Source organism: Suricata suricatta, chromosome 3 (assembly GCF_006229205.1).
Source record: "Suricata suricatta isolate VVHF042 chromosome 3, meerkat_22Aug2017_6uvM2_HiC, whole genome shotgun sequence".
NCBI classification, from domain to species: Eukaryota; Metazoa; Chordata; class Mammalia; order Carnivora; family Herpestidae; genus Suricata; species Suricata suricatta.
The window spans coordinates 149,415,424-149,439,568 of NC_043702.1; the positions used below are offsets into that span (position 1 = coordinate 149,415,424).

The 24,145-nt window shown below is 49.3% G+C and overlaps 1 protein-coding gene and 1 long non-coding RNA gene across 10 annotated transcripts in view; one reads left to right on the forward strand and one right to left on the reverse strand.

Moving 5' to 3' along the window:
* The window catches only part of ATP2B4 (ATPase plasma membrane Ca2+ transporting 4), an 89,555-nt gene that overhangs the window by 61,187 nt on the left and 4,223 nt on the right, over positions 1-24,145 (forward strand). For 3 of the 9 annotated variants that reach the window (XM_029935514.1, XM_029935516.1, XM_029935515.1), the window contains 13 exons: positions 110-271; positions 3,025-3,239; positions 3,567-3,809; positions 4,573-4,814; positions 8,325-8,556; positions 9,471-9,650; positions 10,487-10,574; positions 12,030-12,136; positions 14,913-15,104; positions 15,585-15,798; positions 16,382-16,593; positions 17,582-17,689; positions 19,513-19,689. In XM_029935514.1, the coding sequence (XP_029791374.1) occupies positions 110-271; positions 3,025-3,239; positions 3,567-3,809; positions 4,573-4,814; positions 8,325-8,556; positions 9,471-9,650; positions 10,487-10,574; positions 12,030-12,136; positions 14,913-15,104; positions 15,585-15,798; positions 16,382-16,593; positions 17,582-17,689; positions 19,513-19,689 (2,372 nt within the window). Of the gene's footprint in view, positions 1-109; positions 272-3,024; positions 3,240-3,566; positions 3,810-4,572; positions 4,815-8,324; positions 8,557-9,470; positions 9,651-10,486; positions 10,575-12,029; positions 12,137-14,912; positions 15,105-15,584; positions 15,799-16,381; positions 16,594-17,581; positions 17,690-19,512; positions 19,690-22,883; positions 23,303-24,145 lie in introns of those variants that run through there. The other 6 variants (XM_029935517.1, XM_029935520.1, XM_029935522.1 and 3 more) reach the window with 5 other exon arrangements.
* Positions 5,610-11,024, reverse strand: LOC115288308. The gene is made up of 3 exons (XR_003906928.1): positions 10,857-11,024; positions 7,200-7,373; positions 5,610-6,581 (listed from the first exon to the last, which is right to left on the reverse strand). It is a non-coding gene; the product is annotated as an uncharacterized LOC115288308 (long non-coding RNA).

Sequence of the window (24,145 nt, forward strand, 5' to 3'; positions counted from 1 at the left end):
TCCAAGGTGGATTCCAGGAAGGAGACAGAGGAGTTGGGGCTCTCACGTGCTTGTGACTCCCTGCCCCCACCCTGCGTGCTCACCTGTCCTATCTGTGTGCACACCCTAGCCAAAACCCAGGATGGAGTGGCCCTGGAGATCCAGCCACTCAACAGCCAGGAGGGGATCGACAATGAGGAGAAGGAGAAAAAGGCGGCCAAGCTGCCCAAAAAGGAGAAGTCTGTGCTACAGGGCAAGCTGACACGCTTGGCTGTCCAGATTGGGAAAGCTGGTGAGTAGGGCGCCCCCTCATGTTGTTCACGAGTGCTGCTCTGAGTCCCCGCCTCTCTGTCTCCCTGCGTGTGAGGGGGTGGAGGCCCGGTGATCTCTTTCCTCCAAACAAGTGGGAAATACAGAACTTCTGTCACACAGGGGAGATCAACTTTGGGAAGGACGGAAGACTTTGATAACCAGTCACCCGTTTCCTGTGTTGGCTTATAAATTCCTTAAGGGCAGAGAAGGCCCCTGTTTCTTAGAGGCAATTCCCGAGTATAGGGGTAGCGTCTGGCGAGGCACAGGACAATAAATTCAAAGTAAGGACTGGAAGAAAAAGGAAGCCCGGGATTAGAGAGGCTCTTTCCAGAGGAGGGGTTGCTAAAGGCACTCTCATGTATGAGAGGAAGTAGATTCTCTGCTCCCTGCCTGCTCTGTTGGAGCAAGGGGGGGAGGGGTGCGGGGGGAGGAGGAAACAAAAGGAATATTGCTCCTTCAGTGGACAGAGCCCTCAAGGTATGGTCGTGTGCCACTGCTTAATTATCCCCTGTCCCCACCCCTCTCTCGACCACAATCAGAATCTAAACCAGTACATTCCGTGTGGGCGTTCACCTGGAATCTTGTTCAAGTGCAGATTCTGATTCAGGAGGTCTGGGGCGGGGCCTGAGATTCTGCATTTCTCCCGGGCCCCCAGGTGATGCCAGTGCCGCGGATGGGCTAGCCACGCACTGAGTAGCAAGTAGCCATGTGTGGTTGTTTACGCTTAAATCGATTAAAATCACGTATAGTTAAACATTCAGTTCCTATGGTCCCATCAGCCTTGTTTCGGCTGGTCAGTATCCACACTCAGGCCATGGCTACCTTACTGGATGGCGCTCACCAAGAGCATTGGAGGCATCACAGAGTTCTGCTGGGCAGCCTTAGTCTTGCTCTATTCTTTCAGTTCTAGTCCCCAGCTGATTTTGGCTGCTGTGACCTCTCTTGCATAGAAATTGTACTCAGATGAGATGGATTGCAGGCTTGCAATGATGTTCCTGAGCCTGGCACACAGGGGTGAAACACTAAACAGACCCCACCTAACCCCTTCTGTTATCCTCCAAATCCCTGGCCTGCCGTTTGGGGAGTCCGAGCTACCTGGTGGCCGGCCACCGGGCTCCTCTCTTGTTTGAGTTTACATATCAGGCTGGGGCAGGACTCGGGACTTTGAGTTTACATATCAGGCTTCGTACCACCCTGGGAGGGAGGATTTCCTTAAATTTTGGACCCTAGGCACCCAGGGCACATCAGCCCTGCCCTTGCTGAAGCAAAACTCAAAAGAAGATGCTTTTATTGGTGTAATCACCTCGAGCCTTGCTCTGATTCTCTTGAATCATTAGGCCCTCAGGAAAAGCAAAGAGCCAAACTAGACTGTGGTTTGAAGCAAAGCTCTTCCCAGATATTTTGCCAGAGAGGTACAGGGTGCAGGGAGTGACCCCCTCAGTCCGCACAGCGGCCAGACCACCCAGGCCAGTTGGAGACCCAAGGCCAGCTGCTTTCTGACCTTGAAAAGATTCTTCCATTTACATCAGAGCGTGGGATGACCCACCGTCCCCATTGGCTTGGGACGGTCTTGATTTTAGCTGTGAGAGTCCCACTTACCAGGGAGCTGCACAGTCTCAGGCAGACCAGAATAGTTGGTCCCCCAGCCAGTGTGCCCTTCCAGAAAACTCTCTGTGAGGAGGGGGACGAGGGGATGGGTGAAATGGGTTATGGGGATTAAAGAGTATACTTATCATGAAGTAAATAAATAAGTCAACAAAATTCAAAAAACTTAAAAATCATAATTGTGTTTTGATCTCCTAAGGAAAAAAAAAACCTTTCTGTGTGCCTTGATTTCCCCATGGAAAGGGAGGATAACTAGCTTATCTCACAGGGGTTTTGTGAGGATTAAATGGGTCAGTTTATGTGTAGTGCTTATCTGGCCTCGAGTAAGCACTATAGAAATACTTGCTTATTATAAACATATAAATTATTGTCATCTTCTATCTATGCCATGTCAAGAGAAAGGTCAGGAAGCACTGTTCTGCAGGTTAGCCATGTAGGTGACCTTAAGGACTTTGCGTGAACCAGTTGTGAATTGATGGGGGAGAAGCCCTAATTAATTGATAAACTACGAGGAAATGGGCAGATACAGTCACGACATTATGAATTATGAAAGAGGGTAGGTCTGAGATAGAATCATAAAATGCTGGGGTTTTTTGTTTTGTTTTTTAGAGAGAGACAGAAAGACAGAGCACGTGCACACACAGGGTAGAGGCAGAGAAAGAGGGAGAGAATCCTAAGCAGGCTCTGTACTCAGCATAGAGCCCGATGGGGGCTCGATCCCATGACCCTGAGATCAATGAGCCAAAATCAAGAGTCAAACACTCAACTGACTGAGCCACCCAAGCATCTCCAATAAAATGCTGTTTTAGAAAACTAGACCAACTCCTTGTTTATGAATGAGGAAGCAGGCCCAGAGAGGGACAAAGCTTAGCCCAAAGCCACGAGTCGAGTTAGCGCAGCGCTGAGACTAGAGCCTGTGTGTGTGGAAGACAAAACCCGCATCCTTCCCCCCTGCACAGCAATGCATACGCAACAGAGAATGGATAGAGGATTTGGATTTGACTCCCCTAGAGATAGTGGTTTTAAACACTGGTAGCAAAGGCCTTAACTTATGCCAACCCGCCTCTGGTTGGGGCCCTGGGAACAATGCCCTGGAGCCTGGGTTCAGGTGCCTTGTTTTCTGGACAGGCCTCATCATGTCTGCCATCACGGTTCTCGTCCTGATCCTGTACTTTGTGATTGAAAACTTCGTGATCCTCCGAAGAGCGTGGCTACCCGAGTGCACCCCTATCTACATCCAGTACTTTGTCAAGTTCTTCATCATTGGCATCACCGTGCTCGTGGTGGCTGTGCCCGAGGGGCTGCCGCTGGCTGTCACCATTTCCCTGGCCTACTCTGTGAAGGTGAGACTGGACCGATACCGGCTCTTCTTTCAGGACAGAGACGGGAAGGGAGGGTGCCACGTGGCCTTGGGGGAAAGGCTAGGCCATCTCCACAGACTCCTGGTGGCACGTTCCAAGGATGAAGCCGTTAGCGCTGCTCGGAAGTGAAAGGCCCTCTTGATCAGTTGCATCAGTGTTCAGGGAAGCCAATAGAATCCGAAGATTTGCAAAAGTGGTATCCTGCATTTCTGTGCCAACGAGAGGATGAGGGGGTAGACGTGCTGCCTAAAACATGGCCTTTGACCTATATTTGGTCCCCTCTCAAGTCTGCTCTCCTCTCCTTTGTAGAAAATGATGAAAGACAATAATCTGGTGCGGCACCTGGATGCTTGCGAAACAATGGGCAACGCCACAGCTATCTGCTCCGATAAGACGGGCACATTGACCATGAACCGCATGACCGTGGTGCAGGCTTATATTGGAGACACCCATTACCATCAGATCCCAAGCCCTGACGCCCTCCTGCCCAAGGTCCTGGACCTTATTGTCAATGGCATTTCTATCAACAGTGCCTATACCTCCAAGATTCTGGTAAGCTCTTCCTTGGCCTGGACACTTAGAATGGGTGGCTGGAGGGGACTCGTAATTGCTGGACAGAGAAATTTTCTCTTGATTATTCTGCCTGGATTGCCATCCCCCATCACATTTCCTCCTCCTCAATGAACATGTTTCTTTTGTTCTTGTTGTTGGGCTTTTTTTTATGTCTTTATTTTGAGAGAGAAAGACAGAGGCAGAGAGTGAGCTGGGGAGGGGCAGAGAGAGAGGGAGACACAGAATCCGAAGCAGGGTCCAGGCTCTGAGCAGTGGGCACAGGGCCTGATGCGGGGCTCAAACCCATGGATTGTGAGATCATGACCTGAGCCATAGTCCGATGCTCAACCGACTGAGCCACCCAGGCGCCCCTCACTGAACGTGTTTGGAGTGACTGGGGAATGATCAATGGGAGGAGAGTGGGGGTGGGGAGGCAGGTAGAAATCTACGGCTAGGAGAGACCTCATGCTGGTAGCACAAAATACATATTTTCCAGAAGCTCAGAGAGGGTGTTAGAATGAGAGCCACACAGGGTGAGCTACTGGAACCCCACCCCGGGGTAAACTAAAACATCCCTAAGCCCTGGATGGCCCAGGGACCATGGTCGCCACTGCCCACTGCCTGCTTACCCCCGGGGAAAAAAAGCAACTGCTATCTCCCTCCCAGGCTCCCGGTATACACATGAAAGTTTCGTCATTTCCTTCCTCAGCTCGCTCCCTAGCTGAGGCACAGTACTCACTGCCACACATGATTCTTCCCTCAGCCTCCGGAGAAGGAGGGAGGCCTGCCGCGCCAGGTGGGCAACAAGACCGAGTGTGCCCTGCTGGGCTTTGTCACAGACCTGAAGCAGGATTACCACGCGGTGCGCAATGAGATGCCTGAGGAGAAGTTCTGCAAGGTGTACACCTTCAACTCCGTGCGCAAATCCATGAGCACGGTCGTGGAGAAGCCCAGCGGGGGCTACCGCATGTACAGCAAGGGCGCCTCTGAGATCCTCCTGCGCAAGTGAGCACCCCGCCCCCCGCTCCTTCCCTAAGAAATCCCCCTGCCCCAGGAAGGTCTGGGCCACCTGCATCATGCCGATTCCGTCCTGATCCCATCCGAATGATACGTGAGCCCCCCTTCCGGGTGGGGACATCAGGACTGATATCTGAGCACGTCTCTGTTCTGTTTAATCTTCACAACCCAGTGCGGTAGATACTGTTAGTGTCCTGGTTTTACAGATGAAAAAACAGAGTCCAGGGAAATCAAGCAACTTGCTCAAGGTGACACAGCTAAGAGAGCCCAGGCAGGATTCAGGCCTCAGTGATCCAAGTTTTCATTTGCTAACCTGAAAACAGAGACTCAGACCCACAGGGTTCCAAGGATTAAATGGTTCAATGTACTTTGGCCTACTTCAGAGACTTAGTGAGTTCAGATTTAATCACCACAATAGAGTGAGGCAAATGAATCTTTTTGGTTCCCCAGTATGTACAACTCATACTTGTACTAGACCGTAATCTATTAAGGGTACAATAGCATTATGTATAAAAAGATAACATACTTTATAAATACTTTATTGCTAAAAAATGCTAACCATCACCTGAGCTTTAGCGATCATAATAGTTTTATTTTTTAAAATTTTTTCATGCTTATTGATTTATTTTGAGAGAGAGTGTGTGTGGGTGCACGAGTTGGGGAGGGGAAGAGAGAGTGAGAGAGAAAGAATCCCAAACGGGCTCTGCGCAGAGCCTGACGTAGGGCTCGGTCCCATGAACCATGAGATCATGACCTGAGCTGAAATCAAGAGGCGATGCTTAACTGAGCCACCCAGGTGCCCCTAGTGATCATCATCTTTTTGCTGGTGGAAGGTCTTTCCTCGATTTTGATGGCTGTTGACTGATCAGGGTGGTGGGCACTGAAGGTTGGGCTGGCTGTGACAGTTTCTTAAAAAAAGTCTGTGAAATGTGCCACATTGATTGCCTCTTTTCATGAACAGTTTCTCTATAGCACAAAATGCTATTTGATAGCATTTTACCCACAATAAATCTTCGTTCAAAATTAGAGTGATTTCCCCTCAAGCCCTGGCACTGCCTTATCCACTAATTTGTGTACTATTCTGAATCCTTTATTGACACTCAGTGATCTTCACAGCGTCTTCTTCAAGAGTAGATTCCATCTCAAGAAACTACTTTCTTTGCTCATCAGCCAGAAACCCCTCTGAGGTCCTCTGTGCGTGTTTGACCCTGAAATCACAGCCATTCAGTCCTGCCTTCAGGCTCCACTGCTAATGTCACTCCTCTCGCTGTTCCCACCACATCTGCAATGAGTCCCTCCCCTACAATCTTGAACCGGGAGGGTCAAAGTCATCCAGGAGGGTTGGAACCAACTTCTTCCAAACTGCTTTTCATGTTGGTATTCTGGCCTCTTCTCATAAATCATGAATGTTCTTAATGGCATTTGGAATGAGGTTTCAATTTACTTTGCCCAGATCCATCAGAGGAATCTCTATTGATAGCCTTACAAAATGTGTTTCTTAAAGAATACGTCTTAAAAGTTGAAATTACTCCTTGACTCATGGGCTGTGGAATGGATGTTGTGTTAGCAGACCCGAAAACAACATTAATCTCCTTGGACATCTCCATCAGAGCTCTTGGGGGACCCAGCGCATTGTCAATGAGCAGTCGCCTTTTGAGAGGAATCTTTTTCTGAGCCGCAGCTCTCAACAGTGGGCTTAAAATATTCAGAAAACCATGTTATAAGCAGAGGTGCTGTCATCCAAGCTTTGTTGTTCTGTTTACAGAGCATAGAGAGAGTAAATTTAGCATAATTCTTAAGGGCCCTGGGATTTTCAGAATGGTAAATGAGAATTGGCTTCAATTTAAAGTCACCAGCTGCATCAGCCCCTAACGAGAAAGTCAGCCTCTCCACTGAAACTTTGAAACCTAGGCACTGACTTCTCTCTAGCTATTAGGGTCCTGGATGGCATCTTCTTATGGTATGAGGCTGGTTCGTCTACACTGAAAATCTATTGTTCAGTGTAGCCACCTCTGTTAATGATCGGAGCTAGGCCTTCTGGATAACTCGCTGCAGCTTCTACATCAGCACTTGCTGCTTCCCCTTGCATGTTTATGTTATGGAAACCTTTGCTTTCTTTAAACCTCACGACCCAGCTTCTGCTATCTTCGTAAAATTTAAGAGAGTTAGGGCCTTGCTCTGGATTAGGCTTTGGTTATGAGACTGTTGTGGCTGATTTCGTCTTCTATCCAGACCATTCAAACTTGCCCCATATAAGCAATAAGGCTGTTTCACTTTCTTACCATTTGCGTTTCACGGAAACAGCCCTTTTCATTTCCTCTAAGAACCTTTCTTTCGTATTCACACCTTGACTATTTGACACAAGAGGCCTACCTTTCAGCCTCTCTCGGCTTTCAAGATGCCTTCATCACCAAGCGTAATCATTTCTAGCTTTTGATTTAAAGTGAGAGACGTGCACCTCTTCCTTTTACTTGAGCACTTAGAGGTCGTTATAGAGTTATTAATGGCCTAATTTCAGTACTGTTGTCTCTCGGGGGATAGGGAGGCCTGGAGAGGGGAAGAGAGAAGAGGAAAGAGAGAGTCGGGCAGAGGAGGGTCAGAACACACACAACAGTATCGATTATATTTGCTGTCTTATATGCAGGTGCCTCTTAATCTCCCAAAACAATTACAACAGTAACATCAAAGCTCACTGATCAAAGATCACCATAACAAATATAATCATAATGAAAAAGTTTAAAATATTGCAAAACTTGCCAAAATGTAACTCAGAGGCAGGAAGTGAGCAAATCCTGTTAGAAAATTGGTGCCAACAGACTTGGCTTGATGCAGAGTGGCTACAAACCTTCGGTTTGTAAAACAAAAAAAACAAAAACAAAAAACAATGTCTGCAACATGCAGTGAAACGAGGTACACCAGCACGTAAATGCCTGGCACACGGCAAGTACTAGAAATGGTAGTTCTGTGTTCTGTTTTCCTTCTCGTGCTCAATTCTGATTATAGAAAGTTGTGTGATTTAATCAAAGTGGCTAGGCTATTCACAGGTCATTAAACGTTAGGGGTAGGCGTAGGGCCAGTAGCTGAATTCACCAGTGCCTCTGTTTGGCTGCTAATTAGCCACTTTCTTTCAATAAGCACATTCCTGTGGAACACGCCCTACACATTGAGTGCTATTCTAGATCATGGGAACTAACCATGTCTCTCCACCTTTGAGAAGTTCAAAAGAGCAGGTGATCCATAAATGACTCTTGACATCACTTTCACATATGGGTAGGGACAGATGATAGGGGAGAACCACACCTTGCCTTACCTGGACCTTCTCCACCTACACACCACCCCACCTTGGAAAAAGGGACTCAGCTGGAGGATGGATAGAGATTTCGGGCCTTGGAACAGTGTCGTTAGAAGTCATGCAGAGTTGGTGGAATGTCTGCAAGTGACTGAAGGGACTTATTGGGTGAGAAGGGGGTGCTGCTTCCTGACCGTGTGCCTCCTCAGGTGTAATCGAATCCTGGACAAGAAGGGGGAAGTGGTGCCGTTCAAGAACAAGGACCGAGATGAGATGGTGCGCACGGTCATCGAGCCCATGGCCTCGGAGGGCCTCCGAACTATCTGCGTAGCTTACCGGGATTTCAATGACGGAGAACCCCCGTGGGACAACGAGAACGAGATCCTCACCGAGCTGACCTGCATCGCAGTGGTGGGCATTGAGGACCCCGTGCGCCCAGAGGTGAGGCTTTGGCTTGGCGGAAGGGTAAGAAAACATGAACGCAAGTCTTCCAACAGCCCCCGGCTCATGTGCAGTCTGAGCACGGGCTAATGGGAAGCCACCCAAGAGTCACAGAACTGGGGTACTAGTTCCATTTCTAGCTGTGACCCCAGGCAAATTGCCCAGCAGCTTGTGACTTACAGGGATAGCTATTCCCATGCTTCTGGCTTCACAAAACTGCTGTAAGTGCTGAGCTGATAGAAGGTGCCATTCTGATAGTTAATGCCGTCTGGGGGGTGAGGAGCATAGGTTTTACTGAGCTTATGATTTGATACCTAAAAACACCAGGAGGCTGAGTTAACTGGGACACTAAGCTCACCTCCGGCCGCCTTCTTTCAATCAACACATTCTTGTTGAGCACCCCGAGGGTAGCTGGACACTGTTCTAGACGCTAAGGCATTGGACAAAGTCTCTGCTCGTAAGAAATTCCAACAGATGGACTGTTAGTTGTCAAGGCCCACAGGCATGAGAGGGTAGCATGCATTTGGAAACTGTAAAGAATTGATACAGTTGCGGTATGGGCCAGAGGGTTGGAGAATGGCAAAAATGTCTGTTAGGAAGACAGTGGCCAAATCTCAAAGGGCTGTATATAAGCCCTGCTAAGGAGTCTAGATTTTGGGGAGAGTAAGCTTTCACACTCGGCTCCTGAAGCAAATTTCCTCTTCAACTCAAGTTACAATAAGGCAAATTCAAATGTAGTACTGTGGGGAGGACAGAAAGTAAGGTGGCACCGAACAATATAAAAATGACCGGATGTAGCCAGCGCCCCATGGCCCCGCTTCTGGGGTGCCTGTCTTGGGCACAATGAAGGGACCCTGAACGGGGACAGCCTAGCCTCACCATCACCTCCTTTCCGCTTGCCGTACTCTCCCTAGGTACCGGAAGCCATCGCCAAATGCAAACGAGCTGGCATCACGGTCAGAATGGTGACAGGTGACAACATCAACACAGCCCGGGCCATCGCCACCAAATGTGGCATTATCGCACCTGGGGATGACTTCTTGTGCTTGGAAGGCAAAGAGTTCAACCGACTTATCCGCAACGAGAAAGGCGAGGTGGGTCGCAGGCCAGGAGGCCGGCTCATGTGGCGCGTCTGGAACGCGTAGGAGAGAGCGACTGCGATTTGTTGTTGTGTGTGTGTGTGTGCGTGTTGTTGTGTGTGTGTGTTTGTGTTTGGTTTTGGTTTTTTGGAAGATCTAATCGGTATTAAATGGTTCCATGAATCAGGCAGCATCCCACATCGCGGGTAGGGGGAGCTGTGAGGAGTTGTACCCCCAAGTGGGTAGTTTTTAAACTAAACTCTATTTACAGCGAGACGTACCTACCAAACTGCTCAGGGGGTAAAACCCTTCTCATTATCTTCCTTCCTAAGCTATCTTTTGAGACAGCATCACTAACTTTTCACGTCTTCCCGGGTTTTTTTCACTCGGAGTGCTTTTGTGCTGATTTCTCTCCACCTCACCCCACTGTGTCACCACCCTGTGACTAATGGTGGCACAGTTTGTAAGAGGATGTGGTCTGGGTGTGAAGGAGACCAGAGCTTCCTGGTCTACATAGAAACCAAACCTAAGACCTTAGGGGCACTTTAGCCATGGGAGCCAGCAGCTCCCTCTGGCCCACCTCCTGTCAAGGCTCCAAGAAATAGGGCATTGGCTCCCCAGTAGGGAACTGGGAGGAAAATGAAGACACGCGGCACCTTAATAGTCACCGTCAGTGAACCTGACCTTGGAGACTCAGGTGGATGTTTCAACCTCCCCTGGAAGCCATGATAACAGCCACCATGGGCCGTGGAATATCAGCTCCCCCAGAATCTCAGAGCGCAGGGAGAAGCAAGCTCCTTCTGGATGACTGTTCTGGGCTAGACTGACCTGGTGTGGTCTGCTGTTGGCAGGTGGAGCAAGAGAAGCTGGACAAGATCTGGCCTAAGCTTCGAGTCTTGGCGCGATCCTCCCCCACTGACAAGCACACGCTGGTGAAAGGTGAGCTTGCCTCCTGACCAGGTACCTGGGGCAGAGGACGGCAGGCTGGGGCGAGGGCAGACAAGAACCATCAGTCAAAGCAACTCTCCTGTCCTGAAGAGGGGGCTCCCAGGAGAGCTCTCCAGCTCATGGTGGGGGAACAGACAATTTAGCAAACATCTATAGTCCACACACGTAGTAAGGTGATTTTAAACATCATATCTTATTCACCAATCAGGGCAGCTTAAATGATTCCCATTTTGCAAATAAGGAAGTTCAAAGCTGAGAAGATGAGTAACTTACCCAAGTGGGCCAGCTGGTAAATGGAGGTGGTACAGCTCAAGCCCCAGGTCTCTGTCCTCAAATCAGCCGGTGTCTTCTCCACCAAACACCAGCTGCCGTGGGGCATCAGATGACGGATTCGTAGGTCAAAGTGCCACCTGTGAAACGATTCACAGCCCTGGGATGATGCTGTAGAACCTTCCAGCACAGAGAGGAAAGAAGGAAAGAACAAGTAGAAAGGAGATGGTACACACGCGTGCACACACACACACACACTCACACACTCACACTTTGGCACCAGCCTGGATGCCAGAGATTGGGCATCCAGGTATCATGTATAGGCGTGTAGATGTGTGCACATGTGCATGTGTGTGCATACTCGTGTCCAACTCTGATCCAAGCTCGGATCTCCTGATCTTTCTCCTGTCCTCTCCTTGGCTGGAAGAAGCCAGTGTCCTGGGAAGTATCGTTTTCTGCTTTAACTCTTCCTCCTAGCTGCTCTGCTTCCTCTTCCTGCTCAAAGAGCACATGGCCCTCATTGGCTGAGATGGAATGGAACAATGGGCTGGGCTTTCCCAGTTGACTTTGGGACCCCACAGGGCCTTTCCCCTCTCTGGGTTCCAGTTTCCTCCTCTGGAAGGTGATGGGAGTTGTGTAGATAATCTTCTGGATCCTCTCCAGCCCTCTGAGGGTATAATACCTGTGGCTTCAGGCTGGCTGCTACTGTGCCCTTTGCTTCTCCCTCTTCAAAGGGCAAGGCCTCCTGGCCCTGGAGGCTGAGACACTGCTCTCCTCCAACCACCAGGGGGCAGGAGTGTACTGTCCACTCTGGTTGCCAGAGTGGCTGCCTCATCAGCTCACCTCCCCTGCTCTTCACCCCTTCCTGTGGTTGTTTTCAGCTAGTAGCTGGATTTCTATTTATAACTTGCCTGTGTTTATATGCCTGCTGCCATGGCGAAGGCTGGACAAGGTGCTCCTCTAGCCCTTCCTTAACCTCAGATGCGTGCACAGAGTAAGGCAAACTGATAGCAGCTTCTCAGGAGCTGACGGATGTCAGGGCTCGGAAGGATGGTCATACTTTGAATCTGCTATCAAGTGAGGGGCCAGGGAGGAAAACCCAAAAAGCACCTTGGTGGGGAACAGAGGGCCGAGCTAGCACCTGTGGACTCACTGGGGCGTGTCTGTTTTTCCCAGGCATCATTGATAGCACTGTTGGGGAACAGCGACAGGTGGTGGCTGTCACTGGTGACGGCACGAATGATGGGCCAGCTCTGAAGAAAGCAGATGTTGGCTTCGCCATGGTAAGTGGCTCACACACCGTCCGTGTACCTGCAAGCTGCCGTCTCCATCAGGAAGCCAGGACAGGCTCTGTGGGCCTCCATGTCCCACACTGTACCCTTTCTTTTAACTCTCTCTCCTACTGACCTGGCCAATAAGAGTGTGTGTAATGGGAGAGCCATCAAGTATGAAGACTAGGGGACACAGACAGGGAGGCCATGATGCATCATTATGCAGGAAAGCAAGACCAGCTGAAACTTGCCCCGAAGGTGGTGCTATTGCCCGCCTGGGCACGCCGCACGTGTTCCACATGGGAAGCACGTGTTCTGTCACCAGCACTGTGCGCTGCTTTACCCTCATGAGGCCGAGATCATCAGAATCACTTGGAAAGTTTATTTTAAATCACATATTCCACAGGCTTCCACCATTGGATATCTTGATTCAGTAGCATCTGGGTAGGTCCCAGAAATGTTTGGCTTTCCCTAGCAGGCAACTGGTTCATTCTGATGTTTGAGCAAAAGTCGAAGCCCCCGGATTGCAATGTCATTCTCACGCTCCAGGGGCTTATGACTGTAAGCCACCCATATATTTTGCACTATTGGTGACTTTTAAGTAGTGGAAGGATATTCAAGAAGTAATCTGTGTTTGGGGTGCTCTCTTTAAAAGCAACCAAAAAGGGGCACCTGGGTGGCTCAGTCGGTTAAGTGTCCGACTTCGGCTCAGGTCATGATCTCAGTTTGTGAGTTCAAGCCCCGCACGGGGCTCTGTACTGACAGCTCGGAGCCTGGAGCCTGCTTCAGATTCTGTGCCCCTCCCCTGTTCTCACTCTGTCTCTCACTCTCCCCAAAATAAATATACATTTAAAAAACAGTTAACTATTTTTTAATACTATTATGAATTCATGGATTTAAGTATACTTGATGTGTTTTGATCCGTGGCCCTTGTTGTTTTGACATTCACATTGACCCATCATTAGCCTCATGAATATTGCTGGGTCCTTTAGATACAACCACAATCATCTTTAATACCTTACTTGGTTTCTGGCATGATAAAATGTTCCAGAATCATCATGCATATTTCTCGTCCTACCTGGAATCATCCATTTCTCAAAGGAGTCCTTTTTAGTGAGAAATGGTATTTAGAGAACAGACTAAATATCAGGATGTTCCTTACTACTGAGTAGGTCATTGTTTCTAGATCTTTTCAGTGGGCAAAGCTAGGAAATATATCTCTTACGTCTCTTTTTTTGTTTTTGTGTTTCTTTGTTTTAAGGTAAAGTACTTCATGAATCCATATAGGTATTTCCAATGCAAATTTAGAATTATAGAACTAATTCTATTACTAATTCTATTTAACTTCCTTGATTTTATATTTATACTCTTAAATTGAAAATTCCGATTCCTAATGTCATTAACATAATCGTAACTTGCTTGACCCTAAAATATAGGTAATAGCCTCAAAATAGCAATAATAACACAATTACTCTACTACAAATAGTTCAAGATTTTTCTTAACAGCTCTTTTTTTATCCTGGAGGTATATCCTCGTAGGTTCTACTGTCAAGTTACTATGTCTTTCAATATGGCATTGTGTGAATGTGTTAGAGAGCTTTTTGATGGGGGAAACGGAATGGTACAGTCTATAACAGCTATTTGTTTATTGCAGTCCGAAAGGGAATATGTTATTACCAGGTAAAGAGAACAGTCATCTACTACTAGAAGCTAAATGGATGAATACACTCCTCTGTGGATTGTAGGATTTGCAAGACTTGGGGGAGAAGTATGGGCTGGTGGTGTTAGTGATGGTTTCGCAAAGCAAGTAAGGCTTAACCGCAAGGACCATTAATGGTCGAAAGGATTTAAGTAGACGAGGAAGGAGGATGTTCCAGGTTTAGGGAAACGGCATAAGTAGAAGTCTACACTCCGGAAGTGAATGAGAGATTAGGGGAATTGTGAGTAAACCAGTGGGTTTTGAACAGAAAGATTTGATAGGAGTAGGCTGGGAAATGAAATGAGTCCATCCGAGTTCACCTATTGAGGCTTTGACTGTCAGTTTAGAAAAGTTACTATTTCTAAGAGCACAGCTTTCAACCATTGATAATGTCTCTTCAGAAACCTTAAGTGGCTCCCCAGGAACAGGATTTTGAACAAGGATAGAACATCTGAACTGGCCTGCCAGACTACTCCTCCTGGAAAAAAATGTAAGGTGACTTAGAGATGTGGGGGGGATAAGGCTTAAGTGAGACACTAGCTGCACCAAATGAAATATAAGGATTCAGGAGCACCTGCCTGGCTCAGTCAGTGGAGCTTACGACTCTTGATCTTGGGGTTGTGTGTTCGAGCCCCACGGTGGGGGCAGAGATGACCTAAAAATAAAATCTTTTAAAAAAGGAAGGAAGGAAGGAAGAAATGTAAGAATTTGGAGGTAGAAGAGAGAGGATGTGTTCTCTATCCTTTCCTTCATCTCTAAGGTGAAGGAGTGGGAAAGAAGGGAGGAAGAAACATCAAAGATAACTGTCATTTCCAGCCTGGGCTCAAGACTAACACGGTGGCATCAGGCCCCAGCCCTGTTTTCTGTGGACTGACAACCGCGCATTTTCCCTTGATCGTCTTTGGAAGAGAGAACTTAAAATACGCCAGCTTGGTTAGGAGCATTTGCAAGGCGAGTGCGCCCTCTGGCGTCTGTGCCTGGTCCGGAAGCTTCTTGGAGGTCAGGTACTGCAGTCCTGATCCAGAACGTACATAGCTGGATAAGCTGTGCTTTATCCAGTTCCTCACTGTTCTCCTCTTTCTTGCTCAGGGTATCGCAGGCACGGATGTGGCAAAGGAGGCATCAGACATCATCCTAACAGATGACAACTTCACCAGCATTGTGAAGGCGGTGATGTGGGGCCGAAACGTCTACGACAGTATCTCCAAGTTTCTGCAGTTCCAGCTCACCGTCAACGTGGTGGCCGTGATTGTGGCCTTCACCGGAGCCTGTATCACTCAGGTGAAGGAGAGGAGTGTGGGGTGGGCCGAGATGGGAGGGGTGAGGTGGGGTGGGGGGGCAGTTAGGGAACACAGAAGGCGGGGTGCTGTCTACTAAGGATTAAGGACAAGAGTTTCCCCGGTGGTGTTGGGGCAGGAGGTAGTTCTGCCAAGTCTCCATCTACCCATGTGGAAGGATGCTAAGTTTCTACCATTAATTAGCGCATACGTGTCAGCCGCTGTGATGGGTACTCACGTGTTCTCTCTCTGCTTCAAAAACAACCTTGCAGAGTGAGTATTCTCCCCATTTTACAGGTGAGGACCCCAAGGCTCAAAGAGCTTAAGTAACTTTCTCAAGGTCACTGAGCTAATCAATGGCCAGATCCAAAGTCTAGGGGGACAGTGGCAGCGAGGCCATTGCAGGGGCAAAGATGAGGCTGACAAGTAAGGCAGGGGGTGGTTTGCAAGGAAAGCTGAAAGGACTGGGTCTTCTTCCCGCCAGGATTCCCCACTGAAAGCCGTGCAGATGTTGTGGGTTAACCTAATCATGGACACTTTTGCCTCGCTGGCCCTGGCCACGGAGCCTCCCACAGAGTCTCTGTTGAAGCGTCGCCCCTATGGCCGAAATAAGCCTCTGATCTCACGTACTATGATGAAGAACATCTTGGGCCATGCGGTCTATCAGCTCACTGTCATCTTTTTCCTTGTCTTTGCCGGTGAGCCCTGGGCAGGGATGGGGTGGGGCGAGCTGCATGGACACGGGGGTGGGGGGCGGGGAGTGCGGGCAGAGAATGGCCTGGGGAAGGAAGGTAGCATCTGGGCAAGCTGAGCACGAGACTGGGAACAATGACAACTTCACTTAACTGTGTGTGTCCCCTTTTCCCTCTGCTTGGCGCTTTATGCCATTTGATGCGCACCTCTTGAGAATTTCACAAGGGTGGCTTTCTATAGCTTCATTTTTGTTTTGACAGATTAAAAAACTGGAGCTCAGGTCATGTAGTGAGTAAATAATGGCACTAAGATCAAACCTATGTCTGCCTGACCCCAGGACACGCTTTTACCACCATGCCACACTACAAGAAGCCAACATCGGTGGAGCAAACTGAGAAAGAGGGTCAGATGTGTTGAGACCAGAGCTAACACTTGAAGCATCTGGGAACTAGCATAGCTCAGATACTAACCTGTTAGAATGGACACCAGCCACCAGCAACCAGTTTGGCCATGCCAGCGCGGCCTGTCTCAACCGGGCCCTCGCTGACACCATGCCTAACCTGCTGCTGCTTCCTTTTTCCCCACTAGGTGAGAAATTCTTTGACATTGATAGTGGGAGGAAGGCGCCTCTACATTCCCCACCCAGCCAGCACTACACCATTATTTTCAACACCTTTGTGCTGATGCAGCTCTTCAACGAAATTAACTCCCGCAAGATCCATGGAGAGAGGAATGTCTTTTCAGGCATCTACCACAACCTCATCTTCTGCACTGTGGTCTTAGGCACATTCATCAGCCAGGTGAGACTCCAGCGGGTGTTGGGGTAGGAGGTCTGGGAGGAGAAAGGCCAGGAGCTGGGGACGGGATTCCCCAGGTGCGCAGGAGAAGTGAGGGAACCGGGACTCGGGCTATAGACTCAATACTTGCGGATTCCCAGTTGGCTCCCATTTGCACAGTGCTCTGAAACTGGAGTCTGCTGGGTCAGGTGCTCCAGTGTGAGGCAACATGTTGGTAGCCAATAAAGCAAGACTTGTGGGATCCTTCCCTTGTCTTTCCAAAACAAGAAATTTCACACAGTGACTAAAGATGGGATCACCCTCCAAGGTCCTTTCCATGCCTCCTGCCAGCATACGTGCAACGTGTAAATACACACGTACAGGGTCTCTCCTTGTCCCTGCCCCTTTTGCTCATGAGGGTTCACTGTAGAAAATGCTGTGCGATTCACAGAGAAAGAGAAGCAGTCACAGTACGCACACAGTCGAAAATAAGCCTGACTTGGGCTCCTCTTGGAGAACTGGGGTCAAGGGCATAGCTGCTCTAGTGGTAAAAGGACTGAGTCCCTTCCTCCTCGCCCTAGTCAGAGGTACCCTGAAACATCTGCAGAGGCAGGAGACTGTGAGGTTGCCCTAAGACAAAGGGCTCCTGCCCCTCCCGCAGCAGGCATCTCCCTTACTTCCTGCTCTCCATTACTTTGCCTTCTCTTGTCATCCACTGGCTTTGGTCACAAGAAGCCTCCGCCTCTCTTCACCTCTGGATCCACCAGCTCTTCCCTTAATAATATTCACAGTAATGATACCTGTCTCCCCATCAGAGTCTCTATAAAGACGGTGTCTCTCGTCCCTTCTCCCCATCTGGATTCCCTCTTTCTTTTTCTCCAACAAGCAGATCAGGGCTTGCACCACTGGGATCGCGGGGCAGGGCTCGAAGTGGCTCTGATGGCCATGGCTGGATGGCTAGCTACCTGTTACTCATCAACCTGACGGGAGGCTGCCTCTTTCTCGCTTCTAGATTCTCATTGTGGAATTTGGGGGTAAACCCTTCAGCTGTACGAAGCTCACCCTGTCTCAGTGGTTTTGGTGTCTCTTCATCGGCATCGGAGAACTGCTGTGGGGCCAGGTGAGTGGCAGCAGGCTCCCCACGTGGTCCGCACGGCCGGCCGACCCCCCCTTCTCCTAGAGGAGAAGGACCGTGCACTGCAGGGACTGCCACATCTCCTCCCCCCACACACAGTTTTCAAGATCTTCCCATCTTGCAGGACCCCAGAGGGGACTGATCGGTGCCCACCCCCTCAGGGGCTTTGGGTCCCTTCTCTAACCGTGCCTAGAGGCAGGCACATCCCTTAGCTTATCTGAGATGGGAGTGGAAATTTCCAGTGGGATTTTGCTAAAAAGAAAAAAATAGTTGAGGGTCTGAGAAGCAGAAGAGTTTACCAAGCAGAAGTCTTTAATGAAGCCACAGTCTGGCTGTGAGCTGCTGGGTTGAATGCCTCTCACCTAAGATAAATCCAGACTCACAAGGCCTCTAGAGAAACAATAGGTCAGAGCATAGACTCTGGTACCAGCTATCTGGGTTTGAATCCCACACCTCCTTTCTACAAACAGAATGACTTCGAACAAGGGTGTTACCCACTCTGTGCATCAGTTTCCTCAACTTAAGATAACAGGATCATTGTTAATCTTTGTTAATCAGCCAATGAGTTGTGATCTAGAAATGACTTAGAACAATGTCCAGTACCCTGTAAGTACACGGTAAAAGAGAGCGATTAGTATCATAATAATATTATCACATCTAATTGGTTACATTCTGTTCCTTCCCTCAGACCACTTTGTACATCCCCATCATCCTCTGCTCTGACCTCTGCTTTGCTGACCTCCAGTCTCCACTGACTGGCACCTGGCCGCCTGGATAGTGGCTTCGCTCTAAGTGATCTGAGGATCTAAGGGATCCTTCCCTGGGACCACAGGCCTTCCCCCATAAACCTGCTAGATGTTTCTTTCATATCCCCGAGATGCCTCCCCGATTAGGTATCCCAGTTCCTAATGCAAATCCCTCCACCCCATCTGTCTGCCAGTGTTTATTTCTCTGGGGGTCCCTTTTATACTCGGGTGAAGCTCGCTTGTTTCACCGACTATCTGAATCTCCCATCTGCGTCTAGTCTCACATGTGGCCGTGTAGCCTCGGTGCCGGGTAACGGCCTCCCTTCTGCATCACAGAGCTCCTTCCGGTCATCCTAAAGTTGCACTCGGACATTCTTCCTATTTCAAAATACTTGACTCCATGTCGGGACGCTCATACAGTCCCCGCCTCCGCCGAGCCCCGTCTGCCCCTCGTCTGTTTGTGGGGAGGTGGTTGAGCTTCCTGCGTGGTTTACTTTGAATTGCAAGCCCAGCCCCCTGACCCATGTCTCCTCATAACACTGTAGTGTCCCGCCCCGGGCTGTCCTGCCCGCTCCCTCAGCCCCAGTCCAAGACAACCTCTTGTAGCTGTTCAACCCGTGTCATAACACAAGAATTACTGTGCCTGTGAATTGTTACTGGTAGAGGGGCATTCCCTTCCCGCCCTCTTCTCTTCTGCTTGCCCATACTCAGGCAGTATGACCACCCTGTCCCCAGAGCCTGGGCTCTGTGCCTTCCTACTATGTACCATGCCCTGCGGTTCTACTTCCCTTAAAAGATACATGGCAAAATGGAAAGGAAGAAGGAGAATGAACTATGATACTAACCAGGCAGCTGGCTGGTCAGGTACTAGAATGTAAGTTCTCCTTTGTATGTCCGCAAGTACAGAAGGCCTTCCCGATGGGCTGCCTGTTGGTAGGCACCAAGGGGTGCTTGCCTGGCCCCCCACCATGGGTGACAGGGGCAAAGACTGACCCACCCAAGGGCCCGACAGCTCTCTTGTCCTGATTCTGGTGTCTCCCCTTTTGCCGCACCTGTTCTCAGGTCATCTCCTCGATACCCACGCAATCCCTGAAGTTCCTGAAGGAGGCCGGGCATGGCACCACGAAAGAGGAGATCACCAAGGATGCGGAGGGGCTGGATGAGATTGACCTCGCGGAGATGGAGCTGCGCCGAGGCCAGATCCTCTGGTTCCGGGGCCTGAACCGTATCCAGACTCAGGTATACTCTTCATAGTGGCCTGTCCCCCCTCCGGGAGAAGAAATCTCTCCGGGTTGCAAGGCGTTAGGGAGGGCAGCACCTGTTCTTGGGGGCCGACGTCTCTTCCCTCCCTAAGGCTCACTGCTGCCGGGGGCCCGGGCCCCGTCGCTTCAGGACAGATGGGCAGTGGTTGCTGCATGGGCTCCTCTGAGAGGAGCGTAGTCATAGGGACACCAACTGGTAGCATAGTCCTTTAGCTTCGGATTGGCTCTGAAACCCACTTTGCCACCCTCCATCGGATCACCGAGCCTTCCGTGTGAGGTCTGGTGCAAGCACCAGACCTCACCTCAAGGTGGGAGACGTTCAGAGGAGGAAACAGTTAGTTCTCAGCCAGCATTGCCAGCATACGCTACACATCCATCCTCCAGGAGCTGTTAGAGCAAGGTAGCCATCTTCCAGAGGGATCTCTGTAAAAGAAACTCGCCCTCTTATATCTTCCCCACTCAAACTTTAAGGCTACACTGAGAAATCCGATGCCGAAGTGTGTATACCTGACAACAGTCTTTCAAAGCCTAAGTATCTTTTGTAGGATTCAGACTTGCTTCCCAAAAAGGAAGAAGCTGTCATTTCCTCAAAGCTTTTCTCTTCCCAAAATGTGTAAAATGGCATCGATGCTGCTTTAGCCCTCCTCCTGGGAAGCGCTACAGGAACTTTCCTCCCCCCTCCCCCCCCCCGTCGCTTTCCATGCCGCGGCTGTAACCACCTTCTCCTGGGTGGGCGAGCTGGTCTAGGGGGGTCACTCTATCGCTTGCCCTGGCCATGCTCCATATGCCTCTATTGCACTAGTCCTGAGATTTCCCATTCCTGGAGAGGAGCCCCGTTCCTCTCTGCTGGTTGACTGGAGAGCCCAGAAACAAGTTCAGTCTCTAAAATTAACCTTGCAGATGGTTTAGAAAGTTCCCTAGTCAAGCCCACCTCCTTAGTGCGAAGGGAAGAGACTTCAGATGAGTCTTCACAACTGAATACTGCCGCGAACTTGTCTCCCACGGGCAAGATGAGGATGGAGATAGGGAGGAAGGGAAGGAAGGGCCAGGTAGGGAAGCACGGGGGCTCCTCCCTCGCACTCCTCCTCCCAGAGAGGGACATTCCCACAGGACCTGCCCAAACCGCCCCGCCCTCCAGGCGACTGCAGGCTGCTGTCTTTAAGGCCGGGTGCTTTCCTTCAGGTCTGCTCCTTTCAAAATAACCTGTCTGCTTTTCTCTCCTTCAGGGTCACTGCCTCCTCCTCTGTGATTTTTTTTTTCTTAGCCAGGATTCCCTTGTTCCAGCGTCTGCTGGCCCCTTGCCAGTCTTCTGTCATGGGGGGCTGAGATTCATGGATCTTCCTTCCCCTTCCACTACCGACTTCCATCCCCTCCACTCTGTACCTCTCGGTTCGGTTTCACTGCCTGCATAGCTTTTAGGAAACTGCCTTTCCCTGCGGGGGTCTGAGGCAGCTGGGCCAGAATGACGTGAAAGCCTAGGCAGCAGAGGCTACCCTTGAAGATGCCACCATGACCAGACCCCGCCCTTGTGGTGTGCACCTGACCCCGTGAGCAAATGAGGCTGCCTGTGCTCACCTGAATCACAGAGCCCGGAAGCTCTCCCCTGGCACCAGCCGGTCGGCCTCAGAGGGGTTCTAGCGAAACCCCCTGCCATCTGATTATGGATCCTTGCTGTCATTCTCATCGGAACACTTGGGGTGACAAGTGTTGCCCAGCTATTGTCCCTTCCTTGAGTCTAAGGAGACTCAAAAGCACTAGAGAGCAAAAGCTTGGGAAACTTAAGGGCTAGACTCTTGGGAAGGTAACCCTGGGATTCACCAGGACCTTATAACAGGCACTAAGGAAGGTGTCTTCACCGTAAGCCATACCCTTGCCCACATGCAATCCCTTTCCTACCACAGGATTGGGGTCCTCAGTCTCCTGGAGCTAAAAACCATATAAGGTGATGAAAGGATGGTAATTTAGCTCAGACTTTGGTCTGAATCCAGAAACTAGCCCTAAACATTTCACGGCTTCTCGGGCAGCTTTATAAATAAGAACAGTCTGACTCATAAGGCACCTGCTGACCCGCCTTCCCATCCGGGGAAATGAAGCCAAATGAATAGAATCAGCCCTTGGTATTAAGACTGTGGGCATTTTTGAGATGATCCAGCCAGATCCTAACAGATAAAGGAATTCTTTTTGATTTGTTCCTTGTCACGTAGAGGTCAGGGGTAAGGATGGTAGGTCTGCCCCAGGCCCCAGACCAAGACCGTTGTTGGAAACCAAAGGGCTTGAATTACCTCTGTCTCTGAGAAGTAGCACACAGAAAACCAGAGGCCACTTGTCGGGGTTAGACTTACAGCCACTAACCACCACCGACCAGCAAGTCGCCCCCCCGCCCCGCCCCCCCCGATCTAGCTACTGAGTTACTGTCAGACATTTGTCAGATATTTAAAGATCTCCAGTGTGACATTCTCACTAAAGAGCCTGGCCACCCGGTTCCTCTGCTCCCTTCTCAGGGGCTCTGTCTATTTCAGCCCCAGGAGAGAGTGTCCCAGAAAAGAAACCCAGAAGCAGGTGAGCCCAGCAGTCATGGCCTGGGAGTCTTTCCACCCCGGCCACCCATGTGTGGGCTCTTACATGCCCCTGTTTTTGCTTTAAACACAGGAGTTAGATTCCGCAAAACCAGCAAAAATTTAGTCGATTTAATTGGTTTAGAGGTCCCTGAGCCTCAAGATTCAGTAATCTATACTTTGCCTTCTATCTTAAATTCCATGCCTTATTTTTTCAAAGGACAGGTGAGCACAAGGAGTAAGCTGTTACTATCTTCTAGGAGTCTTGGGGTGGAAAAGTGCCTTTAAATTTTAGATACTTTTGGACACCCACACACTCAAAATGTCCTTCATAGGCTAAAAAGTAAGAGAAGACTGGATTCTGGCTGGGTATTCGGACTCCCTGGCAAATTGTTCCTTAAACGAAGTGTGATATGCCATGAACGGTTTCCCCCTTCTCACTGTTGCTTTATGTATGAGGGACTCTCACTCTTGCTCCCGCTCCTGTCCCCTTTTCCCAGCATTTCCCACCCTCCCTCCCCTAACTCTCCAGGACCCCACCCCACCACCCCCTGCCTCTTTCTTCACCTCTCTCTGACTGTGGAGCAAAGCTGTCTCACTCTCTGATTCTTTGCAGATCGACGTAATTAACACATTCCAGACGGGAGCCTCTTTTAAGGGAGTCCTAAAGCGACAGACCATGGGTCAACACCTTGATGTAAAACATGTTCCTAGCTCATCCTATGTAACAGTTGCGCCAGTCAGATCTCCCCCCACCACTTCTGTTCCTGCTGCTGTTCCGTCTCCTACTCTGGGCAGTGAGTGATAGTCTCTTATGATGCATGATTTGCTAAAATGACCACCAGAGAGCACGTGGCATCCACTTTAACCAACTGTGGTTATCTTTTCCTTTTGGTTTTTCCCTTTGATCTCTGACTTAAGGGAAGAAAAATGGGCCAGAAATCCCACTTCCAAAGCAGGCTGTGTACCCTTTTATTTATTTAGTTTTTCAATATTGAAAAACTATTAAACCATAACTATTTTAAAGGCAATAATCCTGTCTCCTGATTATTCCTCTGGATTGCTCGTTTCTTCCTGGAGTTTTGTGTTGGTTTGTTTTGCTTTACTATTGTTTGTTTGTTTGTTTGTTTGTTTGTTTTGCTTTGTTTGGATATACTGCTCTGCTCCTGCTCCTGGGAACCTAAACCTTATCTCCTAAGGTTAGATGTGAAGTGAGGCCAATGGAAACCTTGCAGTCTCCTCATGTAAGGGCAAATTTCAAATCTTCTGAGAATGAAGAGAGCTACCATTCCCATGGGGTGTTCTTACCAGAAGAGCTGTCATAATTGAGCCAGGGTTAAAGTCTGTGCTTTAGGCCACCCCTCTGTCATGAGCTGGCCAGACTGACGTGGAAGCTAAAGCTGAGTGTGAAAAAAAGAAGGTGTTCAGTTCACATGCGCAGGGTTAAGTGTCCCCACCATTTCACTTTTCAGGGACTTTAAGCCAAACTCTGGTTTAAGAATCAATGAATTCACATGTGGGCAGGAGAAACATATATGCAAAGGTCAAAATAACATGTTTTTCTTCACTCCACCTGTTTTTTTTTTTAAGGAATTTCTGAAGAGCAGCTTTCAATTTTATTTTTGTTTGCTTCTCCTTTCCTCTAGTTTAACCGTCTCGCCTATGGCCAGCCCTTTGCGTTTTATTTTGCACATAAGGTTTTAGGAACCTCTTTCTCAACCAGACTGTCAGTTGGACTGCTGTCAGTGTTTGTTTAACCTAAGATCTGGTGTTCCCTTCGGTAGATGACTGGATTCTTGCTAATGCTTATGCCTTCCTTCCTGGTCACTTTACCTTCCCCAAATGGGACACAGAGAAGAGAAGAGAAGAGAAGAGAGA